This window comes from Hirundo rustica, chromosome Z (genome assembly GCF_015227805.2).
Source record: "Hirundo rustica isolate bHirRus1 chromosome Z, bHirRus1.pri.v3, whole genome shotgun sequence".
In the NCBI taxonomy this organism is placed as follows: domain Eukaryota; kingdom Metazoa; phylum Chordata; class Aves; order Passeriformes; family Hirundinidae; genus Hirundo; species Hirundo rustica.
The window spans coordinates 33,567,840-33,592,575 of NC_053488.1; the positions used below are offsets into that span (position 1 = coordinate 33,567,840).

The 24,736-nt window shown below is 37.7% G+C and overlaps 1 protein-coding gene across 1 annotated transcript in view; it reads left to right on the forward strand.

Annotated features, from left to right (window-relative positions):
• The window catches only part of CNTLN (centlein), a 230,962-nt gene that overhangs the window by 15,827 nt on the left and 190,399 nt on the right, over positions 1 to 24,736 (forward strand). The window contains 4 exon segments of the mRNA XM_058424186.1: positions 4,245 to 4,333; positions 6,423 to 6,432; positions 13,446 to 13,496; positions 13,498 to 13,521. Of these exon segments, the coding sequence (XP_058280169.1) occupies positions 4,245 to 4,333; positions 6,423 to 6,432; positions 13,446 to 13,496; positions 13,498 to 13,521 (174 nt within the window).

Consider the following 24,736-nt stretch of genomic DNA (forward strand, 5'->3'; position numbering starts at 1 on the left):
AATTTTTCCCCATAAGTTGCTAAGAGACTAAGTACTGGTGCTTGACCAGCACAAAGGAGGGGGAAGATCACGTGAGTTTTGAGGCAGGAAAAGGATGGAGCTGGGGGTGTTTTCTTGCTCTGGGCATTGGAGGGGACAGCCAGACTGCTGCTTGCTGCAGAAGTCCACTGTCAACAGAAGGTCCAGTCCTGGGAAGTCTACCATCATCTGCTCATGTGCCCAGGAATTCTGAGCTCCTTCACCTGTCCTGTTGGAGCTGGGCCAGCCCTATCTGGCCATCGGCCATCGTGGCTTCTCCAGCGCTGCTCTTTGTGCTATGCTGTAGCCCCTCACCTCACTGCCTGCTGGGGACATCCTGCTGTTCCAGCGACCAGCCTGGGAGTTTCCACCGTTCCAGCTTGGTGCTCTCAGAGTCCCAAGAGATCAGACTGCCCCAGGCTTTGTGAGACAAAGCCCCTCGAGGTTCCTGGTTCTGTTTTTATTACTAATATTGTATTTGTTGTTTGTTTGCCTTGTTATACTTACTAGTAAAGAACTGTTATTCCTTTCCCCATACCTCTGCCTGAAAACCCCCTATAATTTTCTAAATTATAGTAACTTAGAAGGAGGGGATTGGAATTCCCCATTCCTAGAGAGGCCCCGCCTCTCCCTAGCAGATACCTGTCTTTCAAACCAAGACAGTTATAAGCATGCTTTTAAGCAGATCCAAGACTTCAAACAGGCAAACAAAGCTAACTAAACATAGCTCGTGAGGTCAACGATCAGCATAAGAAACTTTTGGCTATTTGCTTGACTCAAGATTCCTGAGTGTTTTCAGGTAGAATACTATTAGCTCTTTTTTCTATTTAGGCTTTTCTCTCTCTGCTGTAATGATTTTGTGACCTTTATGAATTATGATTTTAAAGAGTTAAGATTTTAGCTAAGTGCTAGACGCATTTTTTTAGTAAATGGTAGGTTAATGATTATTAGATGCCTAAGCCAAAGCTAACTGTTATATTATGAGCTTGTTTATAGAAAAAAGTGGAGTATGTGAACTGTCACAAGAACAGATTGAAACCAGTAAGAACAATGGCCAGCACCTGAACTTCATATCAATCAATCATGAAGCAGGGGACCTTGGATTGTGCCAGAGGGTCACAGAGACCTGATGAAGACTCTCCTGACTTCATCCCATAAGACCACTGACCCAATTCAAGAGAAGAATTGCACACGCGTGAAGGACTGATAGCCTCATTTGAATACAGAATGGGGATGGGAGGTGCTGGGGTTATGCATATGTATTGTATGTAAGATCTTGGAAAATAAATAGAGAGCAAAGAGCCTTGTTTGGGGCGGCCATGCCTTTTGGAGATGACTCCCATGCCACCTGCCGGTGAATAAACGTACCACTTTCTAACTTTAGAGAGTTAGAGGGTCTTTGTCTGTGATTATATTAGTTTTTAGACTGATTTCTTAGTGAATTATGGTAGTGTAGTATAAAACACAGTTCTATATTAAATACGTAAAAATGCTCAACCACTATTATTATGTCATTTCTGCTCTTCATATTTCTGATCAGCTGAGCAGTTTGAAATAAAATTACTGTAAAATTGGAGTAGATGGTTTATTCCTGTTATTATGATTCAAAGATTTTATTATACTGAAAGGCAGCAAGGCTGGTGAAGAGTCTAGAACACAAGTCCTGTGAGGAGTGGCTGAGGAGGCCTGGAGAAAAGGAGACTGAGGAGTGACCTTACAACTCTCTATGACTACCTTAAATGAGGGTGCAGCCAGGTGGGGGTCCTTTTCTTCTCACGGGCAGCCAGTGACAGGACAAGAGGACACCGGCTTAAGCTGTGCCAGGAACGGTGTAGGTTGGACATTAGGAAGGATGTTTCTTCACAGAAAGAGTGACTGGGCATTGGAATGGGCTGTCCAACGAGGTGGTGGAGTCACTGTCCCTGAAGGTGTTTAAGGAAAGGCTGGATGTGGCACTCAGTGCCATGACACAGTGATGTTTGGTCATAGGTTGGACTTCATGATGTCAGAGGTTATTTCCAGCCTAGCTGATTCTGTGAAAGTAGTGTCATTTCAGTAGTAAGGACTACTGATTTAATGTCCTTTGAAATAATTAAATTACATTTTCTTTGTTATTGTTTAGAGAGCTTTAGCTTTGTGGCTTGTTTTTTTATGTGTTTGGGTTTTTTTGTTTGCTTTCCCCCCTGACTTACCAGCATGAGCACAACATTTTTTTTAGATGTTGAAATTACTCTGAATCTGGCTTCTGTGTAGATCCTAATGCTTTTTGGAAGCCTGCAGCAGTTCTTTGAAATCTGAAAAATATTTTTATTTTTCATTCTGTGTCTGCCTGAGAAGAAGCTGTAGGTCATGCCTGATTCACAGCCTACACATACTGTAACTTCAGGTAGCATGGCAAGGCGTTTTTGGGAGGTGGTGTCTTTTAAAAAAGACACCATTTGAGGACATAAAACAAGTGTACACTTTTTATAGTCTTTCCCACTGATACATAAAAGTTCAGTGTAGTAAGTGCGTATGGTGATAGCAGGAAATGAGATGTTATACTTTTTTTCTTTTTACTTAGTAACCCAATTAATATGGTGCTTAGTGTTTATCTTTTAGCTTAATTCTGAGCTGAAAGTTAGCCTATTTTTGTCACTTGTACTGAACAAAGACCTGGATACTGATGCAAAGTCATTTGAGTTGCTATTTATATCATGTTCAGTTCAGGTTATGTGTTACCTTTCTTCAAAAATGAATGTAGTACACAATAATCCAGTTAGTTACTGTTTGTTTGCATGCAGCAGAGTCACTTTTGATTTTGAAAAGAGTGCTTGCACTAGTAACCCAATTTGGTTAGAGAAGGATTGTGGTTTTTTCAAGTGTTTCAAAAACATCTTGTTTCTCTTTCCTTTCAGCACACACTTTTTGTTAATTGTTTGATTTTGTTTGGAAATTCAAGAAACACAGTCAGCATTTTAAAAGCTGTGCACAACCCGTGAAAGACAGTTGAGATTTTTCTGCTTTTAAGAAAGATGAATTCTTTCTTATGTAGTGCGTTTTGCATAAGCTGATAATGGTCTTGAATTATAAGATCTTTTTGGCACTTTGTTTTTTATCATTTAGTTATCATTTAGATTTGACACTAGAAGGAATTTCTTGTCAGGCATTGGAATAGGCTGCTCAGGGAAGTGGGGGAGTTGCCATCCATGGTGGTATTTAAAAGCCATGTAGATATGGCATGTAGGGGTTAGTGGTGGATGTAGCAATGTTAGGTTACTGTTTGGATGCCTTGACCATAAATATCTTTTCCAGTCTAAATGATTCTCCATTTCCAAAACACTAGCTGCACTCTAATTATTTTTGCCTAAATAGACCTGGCAGCTGATATTATGGGTTTGGCTTATTAGTTCCTAATTTTATGTTAGAATGTTTCAGTAGATTTCGTCCTAGTCTGGACTATGGTTTATGTAGACATATTTTCTTATTGGTATTTATTTTTGCTGGATTTTATTTTTGTCCCCTAACATTTTTATATAATTAACACATGGGTTTAGATTGTAAAATAACTAATATTGGTGCTTCTAGTAATAAAATCATAGTGGAATAAGACGGCACCAGTGAAAAATGACAACTAATCTGTAGTAGAAAATACAAATGTGGGAAAGCTTTTAGCTGACATCTGGTTTTCACAAACTTTATGAAGACTGTTTGTAAAGAACTTTGTTTTCTTGCTCTCACTTGAGGTTTTTTTAAGAAATTTCTATCTGCTGCAGGTTAGATGAGTGTGTGTTAGAAGACTTTTATTGCATATTTTGAAATAAGAGCAGCGTGTGGTAAAATTTAATGTTGAAGCAGATATTCCAGGCTTAGTGTTTAATAGGAATTTTGTCAGTAACAATAATAGATAGAGCCAAAGGCAGCCTTGTTTGAATAATATAATTTCTGCTGCCATATGTTGTGTTGCATACTATTTTAATATTGATTGTAGGTATTTGTTTTACTTCAAAATTCTGTATGTCTATAACTTTTTTTATTCAAGGGAACCATTTGCTGTGTTTTTGTCATTCATGGAACAGTGACTTGCAGGGAGTTCTCACTAGAACAGGGCTTTCTTGACAATTTTCTTTTGAATATGCTCAGTATAACTTTTTTTTTTTTTTTTTTTTTTTTTTTTTTTTTTGGTCTGTAAAAGGCATTATACATGTAACGTGTTTTTTCTTCTTTTTTTTTTTTCTATTTCTAAGACTGATAAAGAATTTGTGTGGTCTCTTTGGAATCATCTCCACGTGTCAAAACCAGATCATACTCAAGCTGTCAGCTTGGTTGTGGAAAGGTGATTTTGAAGGTTTTACGTGCTACTAAAACCAAAAAGAAACCAGCCTCTCCTGCTGATATCATATTCTTTATCCTTCTAATTGAGAACTATTGTAGAGTTCTAAAAATGTGCTAAAAATTTTAATTGCTAAATTTTGTCAAGAGTGCCTAGAATACATTGCAAATTTTCTCTTTTTTTGGTGCAAGTTGAAGCATATTTTAAAATCTGTGCTGTGCTGCAGTTTAATACAATTTTTAAATTATAGATGTACTGCAATATTTTGTTTTCCTATTGAAAGAGCAGGAGGAGGAAGATAACTGGTAATTTTCTAGTGTCATAAGCTGTTGGATAACATTTATATATAAATTATGTTTTTCTGAATTCTTGAGGAGGTGAAAAGCGAAGACTTGGTAATAGAAGAGGTAATTATCATAGGGTCATAGAATATGCTGAGTTGGAAGAGTTTACGATAACTGAGTCCTACTCCTGGCTCTGTACATGTCACCCTGAGAGTCAGACCATGTGCCAGAGAGCATTTTCCAAATGCTTCTTGGACTCTCTTAGTCTGGTGCTGTGACCACTTCCCTGGGGAACCCGTTCCAGTGCCCAGCCACCCTCTGGGGGGAAACTTTACCCTGACTGTAAGAGCTTCCATCTCCATTAACAAAGACAAGCAGGGTCTTACCTTCTGCAGCTTATTCCTCTGAGGATAGCAATGGTGAGGATTTCTTCATGATACTTACTATTATCTGATCCCTGTAAATGTTAGTTAATTATCACAATATGCAGTTGATTGGTTTGGAATGCTAATATATATGAATTCAGATTCTTTTGTAGGTCAAAGATAAGGAGAATGTGAGTGAGTTGGCTCTCAGAATTGAAACACTTAATTATCTTAGGGTGTCATGGGTTCCCTCTTAAAATGAAAAAGAGGATTTTTTAAAAGAGAAAAAAAAGCATTTTAACTTTTTAAAACGGCATGCCAATTTTATTTGGGAAGCTTGTTATAGATTCATGAGAGTTACTGGCTCCTTTGGGTTTCCATTGAGTGCTTTGATCTTAAAAGGCATGTTATGTTGTTCACATCTTTCCTTTCTGGACTTCATCTGTGCATGTTCTTTCACTTGTGAAAATACAGCATTAACTTCTTTAGCTAGGAGTGCATTTCACAGAATCATGGTATTGTTAGGGTTAGAAGGAACCTCAGGAAATAGTCTAGTGCAGGCCGTCTGCTGAGGCAGGGTCACCTAAAGCAGGTGACACAGAAATGTATCCAGGGAGGTTTTGAATGTCTCCAGAGAGGAAGAATTCACAATCTCCCTGGGCAGTCTGTTTCAGTGCTCTGCAACCCTCCGCATAGAGAATTTCTGTCTCATGTTGAGACAACACTGAAAAGAGTCTGGCCCCATCCTCCTGACATCCACCTTTGAGATATTTATATGTATTGATGAGAATCCCTCTCCGTCGCTATTTTTTATAGTGTTGATCCCTGTTTTGCCTGGCATAAAATTGGAATTTTTGTCCAAAAATATAGTTTGATTGTATAACTAGAGCTAATATTCTAAAGGATTCATATCTAGAGGAAGACAGTGATGGTGTAAGGACACAGAGCTTATTTTAAGAAGCTGTTACTGAGAGGTTCACATATGGTTGCTAATAATGATATCAAGTAACTGCTGGCTTTGTACTGGGACACTTAACTGCAGAGAGTAGTAGCTTGGCTGTTTAGACAGGATGCTATTTTTGTTATTGTTTTCGTGTTTGATTTGGGAAATAATTTTAGTATATGATGGAGACTGATGCACAAATTCATAGCATCCTTCATTTATGTTGAAATGCAAAATCATAATGATTTGTTACGTAATAAAACTTGGTCATATTTTCATGAGGACATTGGTGGTAGAAATTGTCTTCCTTCATAAAACATAAAAAATGAGAGAACTGCTTAAAATATATAAATAGTGAATTTAATATATGTAAACATACATTACATGTATATAAGCACAATTATATTGAAAACATTAAAAAACTTTATTGTACTAACCACATTTTATAGATAGCTGAACAATGTTGAAAATTGTAATTCTTTTACCTGAAGCTTAAGAAGGCAGAAGCAGGTGTTTAGGGTTATTAATATTGTTTATGTTCCATATAAAAATAATCAGGATATTAGGATGAATTGAAGCATAGAAATGTTAGAAAGCATACATTTAATTAATGGTAAATAATTTAATTATTTGGAGTTCTTGAACTGTGTGCCTATATAAGATACAGTCCCTCCTCTTTGTTTATTATTTTTCATGACTAACAATATATTTATGCTTTATAGTTGTCCCTTCCTTTAAATTATTTTATGTTTTATTTAGAACAGAAATTGGTGATTTTGTGTATTAACCTTATTGATACAATGAATATGGTGCCCTTATATACCACCTTGATGCACAAAAGCAAGATAATAAGCTGAAATTTTTTGTATGTGTTTTGCACTGTATAAAGGCTACTCTTAGAATTAGACTAATGCTTTAGAACTTTTTTGAACTCCAGGCTATACATGTGTATCACAGCTTTTCTATGTTTCTCTGAATTATGGAATTAAGAAAGAAGAAATTGTTTCCACAGCATCTTTTTTAGCTGTTATCATTACTCCTGAGAATCCTGGAATAGGTTTGGATAAAGTCCATTCAGTGTTTAGGAGTTTTATTAATCCCAACTTTGGACTTTTGGTTGCTTTGATTTGACAGATGGAGCAATAGTTGTATTTTTCTCTTTAAATGATGTAGCTTCATCTGTTTTGCCTGAGAATGGTCTAATTGCTGCTTTGGAAATAGTTTCTAGCCCAGCTTTACCCGTGAACCTTCTGCACAACCGAATTACAATCCCATATATTCTGTCTTAGCTTTTCCTGTTATTACTCTCCATAATGATTTCCTCAGTAGTTTCAGTTTCATGACTGTACCTCTTCACACTCTCGTCCTATCAGAAAAGTTTTTGTCTTAATTCCTACCTTTTCTTATGCTAGTATCAGTTTATCTTAGTTCCAGTACATTGATTAGGTTACCAGGGATTCTGCTATCTACCACTGTGGCTGTCCAGAAAATTACAGGACAGTAGATTTTTTGGCTTTTTTAATCTGTGAAAAATATGTGGGTTTAAAGAGTTTAAAAGATGGGATGATGAAATAACTGTTATAAGCAAGATGATTCCTGAAGCATGTCACTTGGGAGGATCTGTGCTGCTTGCAGCCCATTTCTCTATATTTTACACAGTTCTATCAGATGAGGTGGAAATTGAAAATTTACACTAAAATCTGATAAACAGCATTTAAGTCTTACAGAATTTTTTTTCCTTCTCATCTGTATTAGGAACAACAGAGACCCACTTATAGTCAAGTTCAGAACTTTTTCTGTCTTGCTTGTGCTTATTGTGAGATTTTGAAATAGACACAAACAGAATGGGATGGATTTAACCCTTTTTTTGTTTCTTCTTGACATGGATACCACCAGTATTTGCATAGCTTCATTTTCCAGTGTGCTTTTTCCACCAAAAATTCCACAACTGAGTAACTTTCATTCCTCACCAAATCTTTGTTGGAGACTGCCTGAGGTCATGTAAGTCTGATAAGTAATGGAAACAGACAGAACCTAAAAAAATACAGGCATGCATACCCTCCTAGATCATATATATATATAAAGAATCAAACAATAATATCAAGTGGATTTCAGCCATTAAATTGGTGAATGAGGTAGCTAGGCTTTTCTTCAGGAGATTACATGACAAGAATAAAAAGGTGCAGGATGAAATGTTCACTTAAAACCTTACAACTTAGACCACAGATGTGTGATGAAGAAAATACATATTAGGGAGAATTGAGTGGGCAGTACTAACTCTACATAAAGGTATATATTTTTAGCATTAGACAATTCCTTATAGTATCTTTTTCCAAACAAACCAGGAAAATATAAAAGATATAATTTGAGGGGCGTAGCGGGGAAATTACTAGTACCTTGCCATTATTTGTCTGTTGTTTTGAAATGCTTTCATGGCCCCAAAATAGAAGTTCTCCACTCCTAAAATTGTAAAAATGTAACTTGGACTTTTTTATGGCTATGTTGCTGATTCCTCTAATACACCAATGATATACTTTTCAGCAGTCTTTGCAGTTCTTGCTGGGTAACTGTAACTATATTCCCAATTTAATATTCAGATATAAACAAAAAATTATCTTTACTGTGCAAATGAGAAATGCCTTTGGGATATGTAAAATCCTCCAGGTATTTTAAACAAGCCATTGTAAAACTACTACTCATATTAGTATACTTTTCAGCTACTTTAAATACTATTGATCTCAGTATTATGTAAAGAGTATGCTATTTCTAGTTTCCTGCTTTTTGAAAGGTTCTTTTTTTATGATTTAAAAAAAGGTGCTAGAAAATAACCCTTATTAAGTAAATGCCTGTGTAAACTGAAATGGAGTTGGGTTCAGATGAGAGTACAGAAGGTTTTGAAATATTTTTGCAAACTTCGGAGCTCTGCTTTAAGACTCTTCCTTCTATACTACATTGAAGCTTGACAAGTCAACAGACTAATTTTGCTCTAGGGCTTCTAGCTGACTCTTTTCCTTTCTTCTGGAAAGGGGATGTAGGAGGATTCATTAATGATCTAACTGTGGCCATGATACAATACTTGTAGATGTACATGGGGATTGTATTATGCAAGATTATACCCTTACAGATAGTTACCTTTGGCAAGCCTGCCTTATGCAGAGGTTTTTCCACATCTAAATTTCAAGTGTGCTGTGTATTTCAGGTCTTAACAAAGGCAAAGAATGGATTTATTTCAGGCAACCCTTAAGAAATAGTGGCAACCTGAATGTTAGTGCCAGTGACTGAGAGTTTTATTGCTGTTCTTCCTGAGGAGTTACATCTGTCTAAAGTTGAACAGATGGACAAAAATATGGCTGAAAAGCAAGACATCAAAAATAACCGAAGAATGTTTGGAAAGATAATTGCAGGAGCTTATGCTGTGGTTTCCAGCATCCTGTGAATAGCAAATTGTGGAAGAAACATAAACGGGCTGACATAGATTCTTCACTGACTGATATGCAGATTTACTGAAAATGGTGAGTACTTTTTATGTAGAAAGATAAGTGAATATGCTGTATGAATGAACACTATAGATGCCTATGTTAATTGAAAAAAAATAAAAATCTGTTATCTTGCATCTTTTTGAAGGGATGATAAACATTGTGCAGAAGCTTTCTTAAAACACATTTTTACAAATTAACAGGAAACACAATGACAGGAGGACAATGATGTAAACAAGATGTAAGTCATTACCATTTTGTCACTCTGAATTCAAAATACAACGAACTGCCCAGTTACTATCACTCAATATACTGGACAGAATAATAGATCATAAGTGTACAACCTTTCTGACTAAGGTCAAATAATTGTGATTTTCTTCAGTTAATGAAAGTTTAATATTCTGTTTCATTAAAAATTCTCAGAACGTTGAACATAAGTCAACATTCCATGGAGAAGAAGGTATTATGCAGTTTGCATGTGTGCATATCTGCATATCGGAGCACAAAATATTGACATGATAATTGCAGTCAAGCCTGATTGAACAGTGACCTCTGGGAATTCAGCTGGTGTTGTACCAACTGGATGGCTGCTCAGGACACAGTTTGAAATGCAAGGTGCAAGTTAGCACTTTATTCAGCGCAGGCAGGCATCATTTAAAAATCCTTGGGGGAAACCCTGGTGATGTGCAGATGTTAAAGCAGTCTGTTCTGAAGTGCTGATATTTTGAACACTGTAAAAGACTTACGTATTTTAGATGAAAGATGTTTGCAAAATTTTTAGGCAAAAATGTAACTATTTTTTGTACTACTTTAGTGTAAAAATACATTTAGCATTTTATGTATGTTGCTTAAAATAAAGACATCATCATATGCTTAAAAAGGAGTCTTATTCCTTAATACATCATCTAATAAATTAAATCAATCAAGTTAGAGATGCCAGAAAATTTATATTTCTGTAATGATATCTTTTCATTTTAATTCAGATCATGTAATATACAACTGGCTGTATAGATAATTTCCTAAGGAAACAATTTCATTTAACATTTGTAATTAGATCTTAAATTATTTTTGTAAAGAAACAAAAATAGGTATGTTTAATTTTTTATAGAAAGTAACTGCTGTTAGAAAAGCAGTTAGAAAAATGAAAAATGTGTGGTATTCTTTTAAAATATTTTTTGTTCCATACTGTCTGAATCTTTAAAAGTACTAATTGTAAGTATTAAAAGAAAAAAATAATTATATTAATTGTTATATATTAATTGTAGTTCATGAAGTATAAGGATCTTCTAGACTCTTAAATGAAATTAAACTCGTGATTAACTCTTGAAAACTACTTAGCTGCTTTTTTTTTTTTTTTTTTTTTTTTTTTTTTTTTTTTAAATCAGTTCTTAATACATGGAAACACTGTGAAGTTTCTACTTGGAAGATTAAGGCATAGGCTCTGCTTCTACTAACCACTGACTGTGCAATCACAGGGATGTGACTGTACACAGTAATTAGACTATTGGTGCCATATTTACCATAACATAGACAGTCTGTGCACTACAACTTCACTTTCCACATGGGTGATTAATTATCTGTTTAATACAAACAGAGAATGTGTGAATTGTGGAAGTCTGTGAAATAATGTGGAGGGAGATTAGATCAGATTAAAGCTTCATCGCGCCGCCTGATATTTTATAGCCTTTCTAGTTCTGCAGCCCTTTAGAATCAATGTAATGTCTTTCAAAAGTAACATTGTTTCTAGAAGCAGTTTCTTGTAGGTAGAGATACACTGTTAAAATGCAGTTTTACGTTCTACCGCGCTGTCCAAAGTTTGCAGTGTAATCTTAAGTTTCTGTTAAAGACCAAATTTGTAGATATGTTTTTGGTCTTGGGATATTTTGGGGTTTTTTTGTTTTGGTGTTTGTGTGTGTGTGTCATTTTGGGGTTTTTTGTGTGTGTGTGGTTTGTTTGTTTGTTTCATTGTTTGTTTGTTTGTTTTGGTTTTTTTCAATTTTTTTGGTAGGCTTATTTGTTTGTGAGGTTTTGTGTTTGCTTTTGTTTTTTGTGGTTTTTTTAATGAGGTTTTTAATTAGCAATTTGTAAAACTGAAAGCATGTATTCCATGAAGCATGTGAACAGTAAATTCAATTTATTAGTTAAATTTATTTTCATTTAATTGATGTAAATGTGACATAATTACATATAACTCCAAGTTACTTTTTCTTAACAAATGGTTAAGTGCTTGTTTGATTAAAACCTGTGGTACAGTACAGGATACCTCTTTGCTCATACTGCTTTTGATGAAAATTTTAGGAAGGACGTTGTATTTAGAAACTTGAACAGATTTTAGGTTTTTAAAATATTAACATTTTTCCTATTTTCATACCTCATTCATGGATAAATGTTTCCTCAAAGTAATGTTTCATTTCTGGCAAGCCATTAAAATGGTGCCAAACATCAAGAACATTGTCTTGTATAATTGAGTAGAGCATAACACAGGAAGAAAATCATAACAGAGGAAATGTGTCAAGCTTAAGAATATTTTCTCAATGTCTTCATTTTTGTGGGAAGCTGAATCTTGATAATCTTTGTAGCTAAATGCATCTGTGTTAAACATTTAAAATAGGTAGTACTCATGGGAAAACTGATCGGAGCTTAGAACTTGTGCAAATTGACAACCTCTCTTCACTCCATTTTTCATCCTAAAGAAGTCTGCAGATATTCTTAGCTCACATCATTATTGCTCATCAGTGATTCTAATTAGCTAAACAGGAGTTTGTCTCAGTCATTGATCATCATCAGTTTCTTGACAGTACCTGAATTTCCCGCCATCCCCGCCCCCCAATATTCCAATGGACTTTTAAAAATACTTTGAAAATACAAAATAGCTCAATGAGTGAAGTTGTTTGAAGATTTTTTTTTTTTCTCAGTATTTGTTACCCTTTTAAAAAAGAAGAGATGATTACTGCAATTTCAATCAAGTCCCAGTTTAGGGTGTGACAGCAGATCCAAATATGATACATAAGTTCCAGTCAGATATACTACTGTGAGTGTCTGTGGGGAGCTATCCTGTAAAAAGCATGGGAAAACATCCTATACCATCAGGAGAAACTGCTAATAAAGTTGCATGTGAGGTTTCAGTTTAGGCTTCTGACAGTTTCCATTGTGAACCAATGTTCTAATAATTAGAACATTTTTCTTTAGCTGTGGATGGTTACATGTGAAACTATTTTTGTGGGCATTAGCAAGCATGTGGTATCTAGAGAGCATGAAAGAAAACATCATAAAGGCAAAATATATTAAATTTATTTAAACTTTTCATGACGATGATAGATCTGTGTGTATTAACTATGTTCATTGACATCTTTGTTTGAAGGAGTATTTTACCAAGCATTGGGTAGGTGAAAAATGCTGCATTTAACTAGAAATGCGCTGTGAAGTGTTGGCTAATATGTAGCTCTGTTACAGGCAAATGAAGCAAGGTGTCGCAGAGATGATAATAGGTGTGCACTTATTAACCATACAGAATGGGTCTGCTCATCCCCCTTACTCAAGCTTCTGAGCTGTCTTTTTTTTTTTCTGCTGGTAAAAGTTACACATTCTGTCCCTATGGAATATGGTAAAATAATTATCCATGATGTTCACAAGTGTTGTTTTAGAAAAATGCCATGTAATGGAGATAAGGACTTCACAAACTCAAGTAGCTTGGTGATTCTATATTGCAAAGAAGGGGCAAAAGCATTTTGCGTATTCTGTGTTCAAGTACACTTTCTGCATTTGGGAAAGAATGAGAGACAGATAATTTCAGCTGCTTTAAAAATATTAAGACTTCTACTTTCTGTTTCTTTTTGAACAAAGCTGCATTAGATGTTTACAGATGTAATTTGCTGTCACTTGCCATATGCTCCCTGATTAATTCTGCAGGGCCTGTCAGCTTCAGATAATTTAATTTTCTGTGCTTCAAAATGACATTCATTATCAGGACATGAAAAATTCAAATTATTAACTGCAAATTATGACTAATAAAGTGTCTATTTTTTTGTTTGTTTTCAGAAAAAACAGCAAGCTGAAGTCAAGGACAGAAGAATGTTAGAGATTTTCCAAGCCAAAGACAAGCAAAATAGAATCTCTAGAGCAGGTTTGTATTATGTTTAAATAAAACAGTTAAGAAATCGTGTTGACAACGCATTTATGTTTGTTAAAACGAGCAAATAATTTGCTATTGTGTCTTAAGAAAAAAGCTGCAGGTGATTCAGAGATTATAAATTTCTAAGTAAGTATTATTTAAACTCTTCTGTGTTGTTCAAACAGTTGATCTATTACCTGAAAAGTTCATGTCATTTTAGATTAAACTTTTTCTCAAAAATCTTGTCAGTTCATTGCCTCATCTCACCCTCAGGTCTAATGTAAACTTGGATTTAAGTCTAGAAGAGCTCTGACTATGTTCAGGTTTTTAACGTGCCCATCCACATTTTGGTAAGATTTGCTGTCCTGACAAGTAAAAAATAATTAACACAATGCACTTTCTGCCTGGCAAGAAACATCACTGAACCGGTGGTGTTTCTCTTTGTTTTTATTTTTGAATCAATTCATATTTAAACAAATATATAGAAAACATACATACATTATACATGATATGCATTATATTTTCTTATGTAACTGTTTATTATAGAGACTACATAATGTATATATAGTATATTATCTGTATCTCATATATAATCTATATTATATACTTTTTATACTAGATAATGATATCCAATATTTAATGTATTAGATGTAATACAGTGTATTATATTGCATCTAATATGTAGTTCTATAAAAGAATACAGTAAATAAAATAAAAATATTGTTTATTGTTAAATAAACTTCAGTTTGTATTGCAGCAGTGGCTGGTTTCAGTGTGGTGTCTCATCCTCATGGCTGTAGGTGTGATGTGTAATGTGTTTGGTGCACACATACACATATTTAGAAGCCAGCAATGTATGATTCCTGCATTTCTATCCTGTCCTTATCTGAAAGGCAAAATACCTGTGAAGACCTTTATAGAATTATGTATTCAGTACTGCGCTTTTAGGAGGGCTGCCAGCTGTTGCAGTGTCTCAACCTGGGTTGTGCATCTCCATGAGTTCTGTGGTTTCAGATAAATTTCAGAAGCTGAAACTGTAATTGATCAGAAATCTGAAACTGATGGTGTAATGCATTTACATGATCCATGTAGAAATGGAGAGAGGCTGGTAAATGTAGCTAGAATGATGAAAAACTGGCAGCCAGGAAAGAAGAGTTCATCAACAGGATGCTAAAACTCTGGATATACATACATGTTGGAGAGGATGAAACAGGAAAGCCTTAAAAATATGATTGCTTGGCAGAAGATTCTAAGTGTATGAAACCTACAAGTGAAATAGAAATGAAAGTGAGCTTTGAGATGTAGGATGCCAAGCCGGAAGACAGTGATTGAGTTAGCTGAAGGCAAGAGCCTTGTTGATTGAGCAATACCGCTGGCAAACAAAGGGATGCCAGCGGTCCAAGGGGGAGGGGCCCTGCCAAGCTGGCAGGGAAAAGGAGTCTAGAAACTAGCTTTTAGGGTTTGGAATGTGGCGTGGTATGGTAATGTAGTAGTTCTTATAGGCTGTATGTAAATTCTGTAGCATTTGTGTCTTGTACTGGTTCGTTAGTGTAAACTAGAATATTCAACACAGAAGGAGATATAATGTATTGTAACAAGATCGTATTCCTCTTTGTTTGGGCACCCTTTTAGCTGTGGCTGGTAGCTTAAGCAAAACTCTTGCACCCATGAAATATGCAATAAACCTTATGTTTCAAGAGTTGCCCTGGACTCCAGAGATCTCTCATTGCCATCCCAACACTTTCCTATAATTGATGCCCAACATGGGGCACGCCGACTCAGCTTTTCCACCTGTGGGAGGCTTCTCCATGGATGGTAACTAAAATGGCCGGTTTTAGACGCCTAAAAGATGTCTTGAGCATGGAGAGTGCTGCTAGCAGCACAGAGCTGGAGCTCTTTAAAGATTTTTCTGTGATAGCCCTTGAGCACGGGGAGGCGTTGCTGAGCAGTGCCTAACCTGAGCTCTAGGAGGACCCTACCGTGTGGGCAAGCACAGGCGAACGTTGCTGGCAGCGTAAAACCGGGGCTCTCTAAAGTTTCTTCCATGGTGGCCTTCGAGCATGGGGAAGCGTTGCTAAGCAGTGCCTAACCAAAGTTCTAGGAGGACCCTGCGGTGTAGTCCAGCACAGGCAAGCTTTGCTAGGCAGCACCTGCACCGGGGCTCTGGGAGGAGATCCAACCGCAATGTCCCAAGAACGGAATGCTGTTGTTATGCAGAACCTGAACCGAAGTTCTAAGGAGGGACCCAACCATGGTGTCCTGAGCACAGACCGAGGTTCCTGGCCAGCGCCTACACCGGAGCTCTGAAGGACAAGCTTGTCTTGATGGCACAGAGGTGAGCAAACTGGTCTAATCATGGGGCACGGTTATTCTGCCCCAGAGAGAGATCTCTATAAGCAACTAAAACCTTTGCTAAAATCCAGCCCAAGTAACTTATCAAAACAAGAGCTAAAAAATCTCCTAGCATGGACTTGAGTCAATTTCCTAAATGCTGACCATTCAGCTGTCTTTACCAAGGACTTTTGGGACACAGTCGGCATAAAACTTTTTAATAATATCTCCCCCTGGGATAAGGCTGCCATGGAGCTGGTCCCAGCTTGCAGGGCGCTTGTTGAGATATTTGCTGTGGGGGCACTACCCGCAGCAGCCGCTCCGCCGAGCCCTACTTCCTCCATGGGCCTGCAACGGTGCACACCCCCGACCACGTGCACCCTCTGCCCCATCAGACCCCACAACTCCTTCCCCTGTCCCTGTCACTCCAGCTCCCACGGTCCTGGCCCCCGCTTTCGCTGACCCGGCCTGCACGGTCTCGCAAGCCTCCATGGCACCGCCCACCGCTGCCGTTCCTGAGGCCCTGCCCCACCTGCTGCCACCGTGGGGCCGCCCACCACCATCATCATGATTGGGAATGAGAGGCTGGAGTGTAGCCCCACAGAAAATACAGGAATGCCTGTTCACAGGATGTTGAACATGAGTCAGCAGTGTCGTGGCAACCAGGAGGGCCAACCCTGTCCTGGGTGCATCAGGCACAGCATCACCAGCCAGGTAAGGGAGGCGATTGTCCTGCTCTGCTCTGAGCTGAGGCAGCCTCACCTTGAGTGTTGGGCACCACAATAGTGAAGATGGTGAAGACAGGATTGACTGATGTTACTTGGCTTGTTCAGCCTGGTGAAGAGGAGACTGAGGGGCAATCTCATTGTGGTTTGTGACTTCCTTATAAGGGGAAGTAGGGTCAGATACTGATCTCTTCCCTTTATTGACCAGTGACAGGTCCCCAAGGATTGGCTTGGAGATGTCAGGAGTAGGTTTGGGTTGGATATTAGGAAAAGTTTTCTCACCCTGAGGGTGGCTGTGCACTGGACAGGCTCCCCTGGGAAGTGACCATTGCTCTAGGCTTGCCAGAGTTCAAGAAGCATTTGAACAATGCTCTCAGGCAGGTGGTGTGATTCTGGAGATTGTCCTGTTCAGGGCCAGGAGTGGGACTTCATGATCCTGGTGGGTTGCTTCCAAATCAGGATATTCTGTGATTCAGTGATTTTAACAGATGAGGAGAACAGAAGTTGTTTTGATGATCATCACAACTCTAATGCAGCCCTTACAATTAGCTTCCCTTAGAGTGTCATTGACTTGGGGGGAGCAGGTTGTGAAGGGCACCAGATGGTGCCAGTCCTGTCTATGAAAGCAATGTATAGAGGTGATGTCATTCTGACCTTCTTGCCTCATCTGTTGGCTGGGATGCTGTAGGGTTTAATCAAGAGAGAGATTGTTTCCCGAGTGTGAGTTTTTAGTGATTTGGTGTCAAAGAATGGAGCAGGCTTAAAAAATAATGTAGTGTTCTTATTTATTTTGTTTTACTGAATGTACTCCTTTCATCTAAGGAGGAAAAGATACTATTTGTATAATTAACATGCAAATAAGTTGCTTGTGAAAATGTGCATTTTGACAGTAATGGTATTGAATGTTCTTTTCTGTAAAGTACAGACAGAAAGACTTGAAGGCTCTGTATTTCAGTCTATTATTTTTTTACATCTAGGAAGTTGAGATTAACCAGTCATGTCTTCCATTGTTTTTCTCTTCCACCTCATGCATCATACAGAGATACCAGTGGCAACAAGTTGTTGTAGAGTTTATTGACTAGGAATTTCTGAGTGGCCACTCAGAAAAAGCTGATTGTATAAATCAATGCTGAGTAATGGAAAAAAGAAAAATCAATGGGCTATCTCATAATTCGACATAAATGTAAGCTTCTGTTGCTTCTAGAAATAACAACAAAACCGTATAAGGAGACCATGAGATCATATTTCTTGTATTGTGCTTAAACTTTATCCTGACATGCCTAAAGGGGGTTGGGGATTAAGTTTGATTTTGGTTTTTGGGTTTTTTTTCCTTTCCTATTGAATTTTTCCCCCCAATAAGTTACTAAGAGACTAAATACTGATGCTTAGAGAGTGCTTGACCCACACGAAAGGGTGGGGGAAGATCAGTTAAGTTTGGGGGAGGGAAAGGCACAGTGCTCTGGGAGCTGGGCATGCTTTTCCCCTGCTCTTGGCATCGGAGAGGACGGTCGGGCGGCTGCTTACTGCGTGAAGAGTCCACTGTTAAGGGAGGGTCCAGTCCTGGGAATTCTACCACCATCCATCCTCTGCTGGAGCACCCAGGAATTTGGAGCTCTTCGCCTGCCCTGCTGGAGCTGGGTCAGCCCGGGTCCAGCTGTCGCAGCTTCTTCAGCGCTGCTCACTTTGCCTGCTGGGACACCCCCTGCCTCCCGGGACAACCCACCGTTTCCAGCCATCAGCCCCGGAGTTTCCGCCGTTTAGGCTTGGTGGTCTCGGGGTCCCAAGAGATCAGACTGCCCAGGGTTTGTGAGACAAAGCCCCTCGAGGGTCTTGGTTCTGTTTATTATTATTATTATTGCTGTAGTTGTTGTTGTTTGTCCTGTTATATTTACTAGTAAAGAACTGTTATTCATTTCCCCATAGCTCTGATGGAAAAGCCTCTTTAATCTTTCTTCCAAATTATAATAACTTGGAGGGAAGGGATTGGAATTCCCCATTCGTAGAGACGCCCTGCCTCTCCCTAGCAGATACCTGTCTTTTGAACCAAGACAAAAGTACTCTTAAAATTTATGTAAATATGAGAGCATATTCTCCACAGCCTAGATGAGATACATCCATGTAGTTAGCTCATGCTGAAAGCTAAATAAGCGTAATTTATAATGAGATATTTTAAGTATTAGGTTTCTATTTTAATGGATATTACTGAAAATCAAGTAAAATAATAAATTTGGAAAGTATGATTGAGAAGTAATATGGTATTTCATCACATTTGTATAACCTAACAGTGAAGAAAAGTGCTCAAATACTCAGGCAAATGGGACTTGAGACTTTATGGATAAAAGTATTTTTTAAAACTTCTGCTGTCCAATATATTTTGACTAGAGTATATGCATTGAACTTCTATTTACTTAATACAACTTCAGTTTTTCAACTCTCTTAAATTATGGTGTTGTGATCTTCAGTTTTATATACATGAATAAGACCTATTTCTTGTCATTAATTTATTGCATAACTACATATTGGGTTAAACATTTAAAATGTGAATTAGTGTGGAACATTTCAAGATGTGCCATTCAAAGATTCAAGTAAATTTGTTAAAGCACTTAAAATTATTCTTGTCTATTATTGCACATAAATTCAGCACAGAATTTATCGTATTTGAGTTTTCCATTGTACTTTTCCCTTCATGCTTTTTTTTTTTTTTTTAATTGATTTATTGGTAAGTTTTTGTCTTCATAGTCACAACTGGGCCTTGCCTGGCATATATATATGTTTATTCTATATACAGTATGGTAAAAATCTTATTCCTTTGAGATTTGTGTCTTCATTGCTATACCATTTTTTTTACTGTTATTTTTGTTTTATGCAGTGTTTCAAAACTCTTTTCTCAGCAGTTATGTATCCCTGACATGCATGCATTACTTCTCTGTTTCAAGGAAAATAATTTCTAACTGCTATGTTTAAGTGGCGAGGACACTGTTTCAGAAATTTAATTCTTCTAAAGACTGATACATACTTTGCTGCAGACATTTTTTCATTGTCTTTTTTATTTGGAAACACTTTAACATGTTGTATTTAATTTATAATAGTTGTGTGTATCTCAAGTAGATCCCTGATGCTGTTTTTTCCTTAAAAAGTAAGGTGAGTTTTTGGAGGAGTGTGTGAAATTTATAAATTCAAACAATTAGTTTAGCAGATAATGTTGGAGAAGAAAACAGTCTTCTGCCATTCACACAATAAAAAAATTAAAATATCTTAACCTGTTTTCTTTAGAAGATGACATTAAAGACATGTAAAAATAGCAGTAAACCTTTTCTTATAACATTGTTAATTAATTAGGTTTCAATTTTGATCTGGAGGAACTAAAGCTAATCTTTTTGTCCTAGACCTTGTAACGTCTCAAAACCATATCAACTGATTATACTCTAGAGGGGTTAAAATAGTACTAGCTTGCCTCATTATCTGCTCTTGAAAATCTTCAGCTTGCTGTGCAAATCTGTATTAAAGCCCTTTTAATGGGTCCAATTGAAGGAAGCATAATTCTACCTTCAAGCAGTAATTAACTCTGATAAATTTTTCTTAACTTTTTTACCTTCACCTGATTATATTTTTTTTTCTTTGTAGTGAAATATTTTTTTTTTTTTTTAATTAGGACAAATGTATGCAGACATTATAGCCATCTAAATACTTTTTTTTTTTTTTTTTCAATGGCATGTAAGCTTGATTATTCTTGGGTAATGAGGGACATGAGGATAATATTGATAATAAGGGGTTCAGATGAACGTGTCAGTAGTGTTGAGATTATGTGAATTTTATAAACTCTTTGCAAAAAGAGTTTGTCCAGTGAATAAAAATTATATATTCTACAGAGAAAGTATGTTGAAGGGGACACTAACACTTTTTTTTTCTGTAAAAAGAAAGTGATTTAAGTTGTAAATTAGAAAAGGGATCAGCCTTCAGTGATGAAACCTGTGTTTTATGTAGCACCTTTGAACTGCATCAGTGAATTATCATGCGTCTTTTTGCCTTTCTTTTTGACATCTTCTAGTTAGTTTTCTTGTAAAATTAAGGGAGGAGAACTTTGTTAAGGGGCTGATCTCAGTGAGAAAGATGGGAAGAGAAATAGACAAACAGTTGAAAATGGCTGATTTTGGTTTATTGATAGAATACTACCTGAGGTAGGTAGTATGATGATTATGGCTCATACCTGTGGGCTTCATTGACTGAAGAAATTAACAAACTCTCAATTACAATGAACAAACTCTCAATTACAATGTACCTTTACAGCTGATTAGTATTTTTGTATGAATTCCCAGTAGGAATGCTTTTTCTACCAGTTGAAAATGTGTTTCTGTGAGCTAGCTTACTCCATTTTGAGGAAATAGTTTTTAAACTTAACTTCTTCCTACTTAATTTTGCAGAAAAGAAGCTATGTTGGGTATTTATACAGGTGTTCTGTAAATCTGTGCCTTACCTCTTCAGTAGTTCATGAGAGTAGCCATTCCTGAAGTTGGCTAAAGTTTCTGGTCTTTATTACTGTCCTAAGGTGACTTTATGATGCTTGTATCCCCAATCGTCTGGTTTGTTTGTGCTGTATATTGAGTCCTGTGCCTTTAAGACTGGTTCTAAGAGCAAGGAGAAGAACAGAGTTTGTTTTGAGAAAACTGCCTGACTCCTCCACATTCTTCTGCAGACGGGGTGTTCAGCGGAGGCTTGGAGACACTGCAGGACAGAGATCATTTTGCTTTTAGTTAGTTTCAGCTAGCTAGGGCAGAGAAGTTCCCTGGACTGTTTTTTTCCCTTTTTCTTGGAACTGTTTAAACCTGCTCTGGACTGAAAACCCAGGGGAGCACTGGGGGCTGCACCTGCAGCCCACCGGGGCCTGGACCTCAGCATTTTCCAGCAGCGCTGGAGGGACTGGGACTGAGGAGAGGCACTGAGAGAGAGCCGAGCTACACCCACGGCAAGAACTCTCTCAATTTCCCATCTTACTTCAGAAGGAGAGGCTTTATTGTTCCATATTATTCATTCTTTATACTTGTATGCACTTCATTTGTTTAGTAAAATAGTTCTTTCCACTTTTCTCCAAGGAGGTTTTGTTTTGTTTTTTTTTTTACCGGCCTGGTTGGAGGGAGGGGCCACTGGGGTTTGCTTCCCAGAGGGATCCTATACAGGGGTTTTCTCCCAAATTTGTCCCCAAACCAGGACAATTACTCAGTCTTTGTATTCTTAGTGATGGTACCTGCACTTGGATTAGACAGAAAAATTAACAGTAAGTAAAGAAATGTGGTATCTCTTGTCCTCTGCCCAGTACACTATTTCAAAATGCATGATATATTGAATATTGAGCAGGGCTCAGTAGTCAAACCTAGAAAAAAGTTGAAGGTCATGTTTATGATCTCATTCATTCTCATGTCGGCTAGTGTCTAGCTGGGAAATTTCTTTTTCAGCCCAGAATAATTACCATGTAGCCAGAGTGAGAGTTAAAGCAGAGTAGCCTTTTATCTGAGCTAAAAATGGTTTCTATAGTCAACGGAATCTGCTCTTACTGTATAAGAGATTAACTTCTTTACTGTGTTTTTTTTGTTTGATTGGTTTGGTTTTGTTGGTTAGTTGGTTGGGGTGGTGGTGGTTTTTTTGGTGGTTGTTTTTTTGGTTTTTTTTTTTTTTTTTTCATTTGGTTTTTAGTTCTAATGTCAATATGGTTTTAAGACATTGGATTTTGTTCCATTTTTATGGACATTTCATGGGGAAGTTTTTCGTATATCATGGCTTCTGACTTGAATACAGGCACATTCCCTGGAAGTCAAGAAAATGGTTATGCTTTAAGGATCAAGTAAAGAAGCAGGCAGTGCCCTGTGAGATTAGATTCTGGCCTGTGAATCTGCTGACAACACTTTGAAAGAAGCTTGTCGGAAGAGGTGATCACAGCAACAGCTATTCTTTATTTACTACACCTGATCTGGCAGCATTGATGTATATGAGTGTAGTGAAATACTGCTGTGTCAGGCATAGATCCAAGTAGGTATCGATTCCTGCAGATCTCAGATCATCAGGCACTCTTCTAGAGGCTAACTCTAGGCTTTGAGGACCTTATATAAGCCTTGCTGGAGAGAAAAGCACAGGAAAAAAAGTCTAAGCCTGGTTCCATCAAGATGAAGAGAGAAAGAAGAGAAGAGAGAGCTCATTTAGCAGAGTATTGGTTTTGATTTGAAATTAGTAGAGATTGTAGGGGATAAGGCTGTGCTGTTGCTCTTTCAAAGTAGAGCTGCTAAGAAGAGAGGAAAGAACAGAGACTACATTTATTAGGCAGTGTTGCTGTACAGCACTGTGTTATGGATTGTATAGAAAATCTGATCTGTCCTGGTGCAAAGAGTTACTAGCTGTGGCAAGACTGTCAGATTATATCGTCAGTACTTACTGCAGTTTTTCTTAGAGCTAAGTAGAGTAAAACTGACAGTAAATTTCCAAGTGTAGCAGATGCATTACTGCAATACATGCTATACTGCTTCATATTGATGCTGGATTTTTTATGGAGCAGTAGGCTTTTTATTTTGACAAAACGCTGTCTCATTTACAAATTAGAGGTGCATTTTTGTGCATAAATATTTCTCCTTTACAGGGCAAGGAGCTTCTGTATTACTTGTTTTAGAAATGGCAAACCTATTGTGGAAAACCGTATGTGCTAGAAACAATATTTGGCTTCCTTGTGGGTGCAAAAATGCAGCTGCTGTGGTGCTGGCTTGCGCTATATCTGGAGCAGAAGGAACTGAGAGAAAGGGATACAGAGGATTGTAAGATATTGAGGAAAATATTAGCAGAGCTTTGTTTTAGTGAATGAGAGAGGGAGCATGCTGCAGTGGAGTTGTAAGGAGCAGCATAAGTGGAAAGGAGGTGATGCGCATTATAAAAAAAGTTTTCTCCATGCTGTGACCTACACAGGTTGCTGGTAAGAGATGGTTCCATTGCTGCTAGTGAAAGTGTGGTGCTAGAGTTGCATGAAGCCACAGTTTATTTTCATCACATATTCAGGCACTGAAAAATTCTATCAGGTGTTTTGATTAAGATAGCAAACTTTGCTGAAGATACCAAATTAAACACACCAGACAAGTCCAAAGAGGGCAATAGGGAACATGATGTTTATAATTGGTTTATCTCAGGGAATCCTGGAGAGCATGGGATTGGATGAGGAAGAACAAGCTTTGGTGGTATGAAAATCAACTGAACTCCCCCACTTCAATTACTCTCTATTTGTGGTTGCTTTTTAAAATTTTTTAAGACTGATCTGGCAGACTGTGGTATTTCTTCAAGAGACTAGACGACTGCCGAATGCAAAAAGAAAGAGCCTGCTCTTTGTCCGGGGGGGAAAATATTGCTTTATTCTCGAGTCCTGCCCTGCCTTGGCTGGGGACTTTTCCTGATCACTCACCGGTGCCAGAGTGCCAAGGCCCTGCCCACACTTGGGCTTCTTCCCCAGGGGGCAGGGCCCAGAGGCAGGGACAAGACGCTACCCAACCGGGATAAAGTGGGCAGGAAACAGAGTTGGGTTACAGCTGAGCAAGGACAAACCACATGATACAGATTACAAATCCGATGAAACACAATATAAACTCTATTAATGCATTACACCGTTTCCCCTTTTCTTATTAAATTAAGAAGGAGGAAGGCTCAGTTCTTGGGAGATGCTCAGAGTTTGGACTTCGAGTATCTTTAAAGTTGCAGAAGAAAAATGACCTTTAGTGCAAACAAACAGTTTAAAAAAACACTCTTAAGGAATAATGATAATTATAAGGAGAAGGTTTGGCGCTTTCTCCTCCTCCAGGCAGCACTGGTCACTTGTGGGCCCTCTGCAGGTGGCTTTGCAGTTTTAGGGATGAAAGGTTTCACCCACTCGGCTGGCACCCACTTGGGACCTGGGGGAGTGGACACGCAGGCATACCCACAACCCCAGGTGATCAGATCATGAGGACCCTCTGTTTCTCTGGTTGCTGGATCCTTTACCATTACCGGTGGCTTTGCTTTCAGCTGCAGTTGGCAGTTCTCTCTGAAATGGCGCACAGTTGGTGGGTTAAGATTTTCAAACGTGCAATTTAAAAAGTTCAGCATGAACAAGGCTTTGGACAACTGGATTTGGGGTGTTTCTAGTTTTAGAGACTGATGTTGTTGGCTGA